We start from the raw sequence: 8733 nt of genomic DNA, 5'->3' as shown, positions 1-8733 counted from the left end.
CAATATTAATACTCGTTGCTCATAGAACACCATCAGCAATTATGTTTTTGTTTTGTGTTTTTTTTCCGTGTTTTTTTTTATTTTTTATTTTTTTATCTCGGTTTTTTTTATGCAGGTTATGAATGTAAGAACTGTGTTTTGTAAAAACACCAAATAACTAATTACGTCTCGAGTAAATTTTTTTTACAGTCTATGGTAAAAACGCTTAAGACTAGTGTCCGCGTTACCTAGCAACCAGTGTTTTGGACATGGCGGACAAGTACAGCGCAGGTAAACGTTACATTCAAAATGCTAAACTTTTTTCTCTTTCGGGCTTACGATTTAACGTTACCTAAAAGCATTTGTACCCTTACGTGCTGTTTGTAGCTCACTTGACATTAAATGGTTTGTGCAAAGTATCGATATATAGCTAGCTAACGCTGAGTAGCAAAGAAGACCCTAACGTTAGTTGTTAATAGACAGCACAAGCTTGTCATGTTAACTTAACGTTAGTTGCTTAAAGTAACTTAAATGAATACTACAGAAGTAAGTTAACTGAGACGTCTACTCCATTGTTTTGTCATATTTGCTGAATGAACATAATTTCCTTTTGTCAGAAACTATCATAACAGAAACTCACAAGAGGATAAGTAATGCATTTGACGTATTTGACCATGAATCCAACAAGACTGTTGATGTCAGGTAACATTTAAAATGTCGCGTTCCTTGCTTTCTATCATACTTTACTAGTGGTTTATTAAGTTCAAATACAAATGTTCTATGAGGGTGACTTGTTTAATACTGATATTTTTCACTGTAAAAGAGAAATAGGCACCATTATCCGTTCACTTGGCTGTTTTCCATCTGAAGCTGAATTGCATGATGTCATTGCTGAGGTCAGTGGTTTGTTTTTATAGTGCTAGACATTGGTTCATTCAGTTATTGACTCTTGCAAGCCGAGTAGATTGTGGTTATGATTTTTGATTACTTCCACAGCTTGAAGAAGAAGAGCCCACTGGGTTTGTACGCTATGAGAAGTTTCTTCCAACTATGACTAAGATCCTGCTGGAGTGCAAGTAAGACTGTCACTGAGACACTGAGATTAGAATCAATCAGATCAGTTATAATAATTTTGAGCTTTCAGCAGAATTAGAAATATGTCCCTGCCCAAACGGATTTTTAATGCAAATGACAAATTATTTTCTATGTATGATTGGTTTGTGTCTAAATATGTTATAGTTATACTAATATGTTAAGTTGTACTTATGCTTATAATATGTTGTCACAGACAGCGTAGTTATTGGTAATTGAAATTAAGCTGAAACTAAACTAAAATAATATTACATGAAAAATGTAAACTTAGATATAAACTCTGTTTATGTTGAAAAACTGAAATGACTAAAACTGAACTAAAATAAATTAAGGCTAAAAAGAAATATTAAAAAAATAAATAAAACTGAAATTACTCAAACAAAAACTGAAAATATAAAAATAAAAGCTTGTTCAAAGTATTAGAAATGCTAGAAAAAAGGTTCTATATGGTACCAAAAAGGGTTCTTGGCTCGTAATCAAGGGGGAACCTTTTTTAGTGCTATATAGCACCAATTTTGGTGCCTCATTGGTTCTTCAGCGGTTCTTCAGAGAAGTACCATTGAAGCACCAAAATTGGTGCTATATAGCACTAAAAAAGGTTCCACTATGATCACGAGCCAAGAACCATGTTTGGTGCCATATAGAACCTTTTTTTTTAGAGTGTAGTATATAAAAATAATTCTAAACTACACTGCTCATAGAGGACCTTCCCCGCTAGAAATTTTAGGTTCCCAGAATGTTCTCAGAACGTCCCCGCTGGGGTCAAGTACGTCGCCTAGAAACGTTCCGAGGCGGTCATGCTGTGGAGTTCTTTATAGGGTTCGGGGACGTTATTTGGCGGACCTTCATGGAACATTCAGGACGTTCTTGGAATGTTCAGGGGACCATATTTTATTTGGAAATTTGATGCTCTCAGAACGTCCCTGCTGGTGTCAAGGACATCACCTAGTATTGTTCCCAGAACGCTCCTATTCAGATTCACACAAACATGTTCTAAAAACATTCAGTAAATGTGTTGGAAGGACCTAAAAAAAATAGCATTCTAGGTTGGTCCCCTAAAGGTCCTGCAAACGGTATGGGAATGTAGTGTAGAGACCACTGCACTGAACAAGATATGTCCCGAATGAAACGTCCCCATCTGACTAACGGGGAGCGCAGCGCCGCCGCTCCCACCACGCGCATCACACGCATAATAGGCGCGTGTAGGGCACCAAGTGCTGTGGGGGGCACCTTAAGAAGACTCACCAACCATGTGGGAACTTTCTGTTAACATCCCAAATCTTTGTAATGTTGCTGTGCGACCCTAGAATAACCAAAATGGAACTTGCCCCTAAAGTCATATAAGGAACCTGCAGTGTTTTCTTAACCAAAAGAGGAAGTTTTCGCAAGGTCGCGAGAACATCCCCTCCTACTTGGGTTGTCACTGAAGTTTTCCGCTTTTTTTTAATGTGAGGCTCTGTTTTTGAAATAACCCTCAAAAGGATAGTTCACCCAAAAATGAAAAAAGGTGTCATAATTTACTCACCCTCGTATTGTTGCAATTCTGTATGAGTTTCTTTCTTCTGCTGAACACTAAATAGGTTATTTTAAAGAGCAGTTGACGGTAGCCATTGACTTTCATAGTAGGGGAAAAATTCTATGGAAGTCAATGGCTACCGTCAACTGCTCTTTGAAATAACCTATTTAGTGTTCAGCAGAAGAAAGAAACTCGTACAGGTTTGGAACAACTTGAGGATGAGTAAGTGTTGACAAGATTTACATTTTTGGGTGAACTATCCCTGTAAGTGCACGCACAATCCACCTGTCTTAATGAAATGCACATCTTAAAATAGGTCTGCTAGTTTACAACTATTAACATGTTTTCAATTGCGCATCTGAAAGCACCCAATGGACGAGATCAGATATGCCCCAGTCAGATATACTTTTTTGAAGTACAGGTGGTAGGATTTTTCTAAAAGGATTTGTTTTAGTTTCTGTCGCGCTTCATAGTTGTAACAGTTAAAGTTATTTATTTTGTTTTGAACTCTCTTTCCAGAGGCAATTTTATAACTGAGAGCAATTAAAAGCTCAAAAGAATGCTGATAGGTAATGTTTTCTTTACAATAACGATTAAGTGACTGACCACTTGTTCATCAACCTTGTTTGCAGAAGTATTTTTCCTATTCACTTTACCCCATAGGGATTTAACAAGAAACTTAAATCAAGTGTTTTAAGGTATGAAGTAAAGATGCAAACATTGCAAATTCTTGATTAAAAAGCTCAGTATTGATGCCTATTTTATCTCTGCTTCCTCTTTATTGCAGGTTCCGTCCTATTCCAGAAGACCTGCTCCTTCAGGCCTTTGAGGTTTCTTTTGCTCTGACACATTGTGTTATTCTATGGAAGCTTGTTTCCGCCTCTTAATAGAACATTTTAAAAAGTAATTGCAATATTTTTATCTCAGATCGCAATTGTGAGTTTTCGAATTGTGTGATATAAACGAGCAATTCTGAGAAAAGTGAGTCTTTTTTCCCTTAGAATTGGACTTTATAACTCGCAACTCCGAGTTTATATCTCACAATTGTGAGCAAAGAAGTCAGACTTTTTAGAAAAATGTATTCCATGGTGGAAACAAGCTTCCATACATTTATTTAATTAATACATAAAGACGGAGACATTAGACTAATGGAATTATTCAAAGGAATGGTGCTGTTGTCTCTTTTTAAAGGTTTTAGATCAACATAAAAAAGGACACTTGGAACCAGAGGAACTGACCAAATATTTAACACAAGAAGGTATAGTATGCCCAATGAGACTATTAAAAATAGGGGTTTTGGATATTTTGAAATCAATGTGCAATGTCACAATTTAACAATTGTAAGATGTGTCCCAATTCAGAGGCTGCATTCGAAAATGAAGGATCCTTCATGGCCTAGTCTATTCCAAGATTCATTGCGCACTGGTGAAGACTGGATTTTTTTGAAGAAAATGCCGAATTACACTTTTTAATATAAGTATTGGGTTTCAAATTGCTGAAATATCTAATGATACAAATGTAAAAAAAAAAAAAAAAACTCTACAGCGCTTAAATGTTAAGATATCTATAAGGCCCTGTCCCCAATGGCACACTTCATATGCACTATCAGTTTTGTTGACTTAAAATGGCTGCCGCGTGCTCTTGTCCGTTAATTCCATGAGACCGTAGGGTGTCCCATTTGTCATTTTTGGTTTCAGAAGGGTGCTCGTGCGCCCCTTTTGCAGATGATATGCGTCCTCGATGCGCACTTTTGCTCAGCCCGCACTGAAGTGCGACGGTCAAAGCAGCTTTACATCACGAAAGTGCGGACTCGAAGGAAGACCTTGAGTGTTTAGGGTGCCATTTGGGATAGGGCCTAAGATGCGATTTTATATCATTTGTACTCTTTGTTATGTAAATAAATGGACCAAGTTGAACATGGGGTCATGTAACCCTGAACCAAATTTTCTGAGATTTTAACAGAGTTATGAGTGTTGAGCATCATATAAGTCAATGTTACCATCCATTGAGTTTGATTGTAGGAGAAAACTAGTTAATTTAAAAAAAAATTCTGCTATATTCAACTTCCGGGTTTAAATTCATCCTTGTATCAACGTCACAGAATGTGACGCTTTGTCGTACTGTAGAGACAGAGCATATTTAGGCCACGCCCACACTGGGGGGGGGGGGGATCCAACACTCTCCATTGACTTTGCATTGCGTGAGGCTGCCTCCTTGTCATTTCGGACTTATAACAAAAAAACAGAACGATGTATAAAAGCTGCTATGTGACAAGGTGTACAGCAAACAAGCTAAAAAACACAGAAGCTGTCGACCCAAAAAACGAGCGTTTAAGGAGACAAAAGTGGAGACGGGCAATAAGACGTGAAGCTTCAGCAGGAAGAATGGGTACATTTTGGGATCCTGACACTCAGTGTGCCTATGTGTGCAGTAAACATTTTGTCACTGTTAAGTCAAATATCCAAATGTCAGTTTTATATATTATATTTCCTGTCGCTGGTTACATTCCCCTCCAGTGGGCGTAGTTCTCAGTGTAATATAGCATGTTGCGCTCTGTCTCAATTGCCTGTATCCACTTTTTTGTCCTTAAATGCTCGTTTTTTGGGTCAACAGCTTATAAAAACGTCTGAGTTTTTCATTCTGGGTTGTTTAGCTTGTTTGCTGTACACCTTGTCACATATCAGCTTTTATACATTGTTCTGTTTTTTGTTATAAGTAAAAAAAAAAAACTTGAGTATTTAGGGTGCCATTTGGGATAGGGCCTAAGATGCGATTTTATATCATTTGTACTCTTTGTTATGTAAATAAATGGACCAAGTTGAACATATTTAAACAGGTTATGAACCCTGTTTTGTTTTTAGACTGTTGAATATAACTTTTTTTTAAATCCAGTACAAACATTACTACCGCAGCTATCTCAGTTGCTAGGCCTTCTGTCAGAGCCATAGGCTTTGTCCGAAAAACTTAGGCAGCTGACTTGCTGCCCTATCAGGCAATGACTTTGCAGGCAGTATTTGTGCATGAAGGTATCTCACGGACAAACTTCCGATGCAGCGTAACGGTTTAATGATCTACAGCAAAATAGAGAGAGCGTTGGTGATAACCAAGCGAATATTTAAGTACAACAATAGTAATTTCTCGCTAGAAATGACATAAAAAATGGAAAACGTTGGTCAAAAACATACATTTACAGACAAACTGACCACAAACTGCAACTTTCAGACGCCATCTTTATTTTTTAGCTCAATGGAAAGCACAGGATTGCGGGATATCAAAAGTAGCGAATGATACATGTATGCTGCCTTCAAAAATCGATCAGATGAAGGTATCTTAGGAGCTAACTTTGGATTCGGACGTGTCTTGGAGCCTTCCTAGCTTGGAATGCATCCTCTGAAGGCTGCATTTTTGGCCCTGTCCCAAATGGCACACTTCATATGCACTTTCGGTCTTGTGGACTTACAATGGCTGCCGTGTGCGCATGTCCGTTAAGTCCACGAGACTGTAGGGTGCCCCATTTATTATTTTAGGTCTCAGAAGGGTGCTTGTGAGCGCCCCCTTTGCGGTCGATATGCGCCCTCAATTCTCACTTTTACCGACCCCGCACTGAAGTGAGCTCCACAGCAGACCTCTTCCTGACAGTCAAAGCATCATTACGTCATGAAAGTGCAGACTCGTAGGAAGACCGCAAGGTTTTAGGGTGCCATTTGGGACAGGGCCTTAGCCATTCGGACTATGTTTTCGGACGCAGCCATAGCCTTATGTGCAACAGCGACCCGAGTTCTGGTTCTGGTCCTTTACCGATCCTGTGGTCCTTTCTCCTCCGATATAGCTTCCTGTCTCTCCTTGATTATCCTGTTCAATTAAAGGTAAAAAATGTACAACAACAACAATTATATATAACTTACTAAAACAGTTGCTAGGCCTTCAAAGGCTGCAGCCTCTGAATTGCGATACAGCTAAGGAATCCACAAGGAAGTCAAGTTCACTAATTCTGTTGTTTTCAGTTAACAAAATGAATTCTTTCTGTGTTGAAGGCGAGCCCTTCACACAAGAAGAGATGGATGAAATGCTGTCTGCGGCTGTTGATCCTGATACAAATGCCATTCTCTACAAGGACTTTGTGAGCATGATGACCTTTAACGACACTCGATGATGGCTGACGGAGCGAATAGTTCAAATAAATGAGAGTTTAGAGAGTTACAATCAAGGTAACTCATAAGCACAATCCTCTCAGTTACCATAATAAATAATACTGTACGTTTTTTTGGTCTCTTTCCCTGTGGTATACATCATTAATGCTGTGTACTCTTTCCTTATTAAATAGTTTGAGGAAAATACACAGTATAGCATTTCCCCTATTCAGTATTATTCAAATAAAGCGGAGAATGTGTGCAAGATTGAGAGGGTGTATCATAGATTAATAATCATTCTCACTATTAATGAGAGAGGTTTTCTAAGGCCAATTGTGGGCCTGAGAGACTCATTATAAAGTCAGTATGTGGTGTCTTTCTTCTTTTTAGTTTCATTAGCAGACTCTGATACCACAGTTTTTGTGAAGGGATGACATATTCTTGCTACTCATTGTTTCCTAATTAACCTGTGCCCCATGAGTGTGTTTGTGTGTGTGAAAGACCGGATCATAACTGCCCCTCTGTGAACTAACCAAAGAAGCACGCAATGATAGCCTTTACAGAATGCAATTACAGAGGTTAGTTCAGAAAGTAAAAAATGGAAAATTATGATCTAATATTTAATAAAGTTATACATTTTTTTAGGTTGCAATAACATGAAGGTGAAGATGGACAACATTTTAGGTAACATGGCAAGAAGAGATCTGTTAAAAAGGATGGATGTGCAACTAATATGAGCAATACCAAGCTTTTATGTTTAGTACAGCTTTCTCTTTGTTTGCAATGCCTTGTGGTATGGTTACATGTTTTCTTAAAGGGATAGTTCACCCAAAAATGAAAATTCTGTCATAATTTTGTCTCGACAGCCGAGATTTGTTTGGTTACAAACATTCTTCCAAATTCTTCCTTTGTGTTCAGCAGAACAAAGAAATAAATACAGGTTTAGAACAATTTGAGGGTGAGTATATTATGATTTTTGGGCGAACTATCCCTTTAAATGTTTACGATAAAGCAGTACTGTTTCATTTGATTAAAAACGAATGGTCATTTACTTATTTCTAACTGTTGGTGTCTGTAGCAATTATTATAATAAAATGTTCATAATGTAATAATTTTCTCAAAATGTAATCAAATCTTGAGCTATTAATGTAATAAATATAATTATAATTATTAAATTATAAACTGACCGAAGACGTAATATTTTCATTATTGTAATAGCTTTTAAAACATAAAAAATATTAGTATTCCCTTACAGTAGTATAGTAGTTAAAAAATCTAAATCCAGTCTTAAACTACCTGCGAAATACAACAGATTTAAATATTAATGTGATTATTATAATTATATGTTTATTAAACAGTAGTAGTAATATCAGTAATCTGGTGGATTTTGTAAGCAGGTTAAATGTATCTACTTTAAAGGAATACTAATATTTATTGTTTTAAAAGCTATTAAAATAATGAAATTATGACATGTTTTTTTGTGAGTTATGAGTGCAAGATTGTATTACGTTTTTAGAAAATTATTCCATTATGAACATTTTATTACAATAATAATGTAATACTTATTATACTGTGCGCAGTTATTATGTGTAGTTATTACATCTTACGGAGTCTCTTATGTAGGAGTGGAGGTTTAGAGGGTTTTTTAGTTGTGTGAGCAGTAGGTGGCGCTACTTACCCATGCTTACAAAATGTCCCTTCAAATTCCTACTGAACTAAGAAAATAACTGGCCATTTATTTTCATGCCAATGCAAATAAACATTTGATCAATTAAGAAACACTGCAAAATGACTTGCAAATGTTTGTTCTTGGTTTCATAATAAACTGTATGTACTTCAGTAGCCTACTACATGTTTGCAGTATAAATAATTGGAAGATTTTACAATAATTAACCCGGCACTCTTTTCATTATTTCAATTTATTATAGCCTACTATTTTAGAAAATAACATTATACCAATTTTTATAGATGAATGTACTCTTATTATTATTTAATATTGCTAATATTATGCCCTAA

The 8733-nt window shown here is 36.6% G+C and overlaps 1 protein-coding gene across 1 annotated transcript; it reads left to right on the top strand.

The window, feature by feature from the left end:
* Positions 1-248: 248 nt before the first annotated feature.
* On the top strand, positions 249-7767 carry drc8 (dynein regulatory complex subunit 8; the record flags this gene model as incomplete). The annotated part of the gene is made up of 7 exons (XM_079832765.1): positions 249-270; positions 597-681; positions 803-875; positions 976-1055; positions 3375-3417; positions 3779-3845; positions 6622-7767. The coding sequence occupies 7 exons, from the start codon at positions 249-251 to the stop codon at positions 6738-6740; spliced, it is 489 nt and encodes a 162-aa protein (XP_079688891.1). The 3' UTR covers positions 6741-7767.
* Between the last annotated feature and the right edge of the window lie 966 nt (positions 7768-8733).

This window comes from Gobio gobio (genome assembly GCF_949357685.1).
Source record: "Gobio gobio genome assembly, chromosome: 13".
Lineage (NCBI taxonomy): Eukaryota > Metazoa > Chordata > Actinopteri > Cypriniformes > Gobionidae > Gobio > Gobio gobio.
Note: the sequence above shows the minus strand (reverse complement) of the source record. Positions and strands in the feature narration are given on the sequence as shown.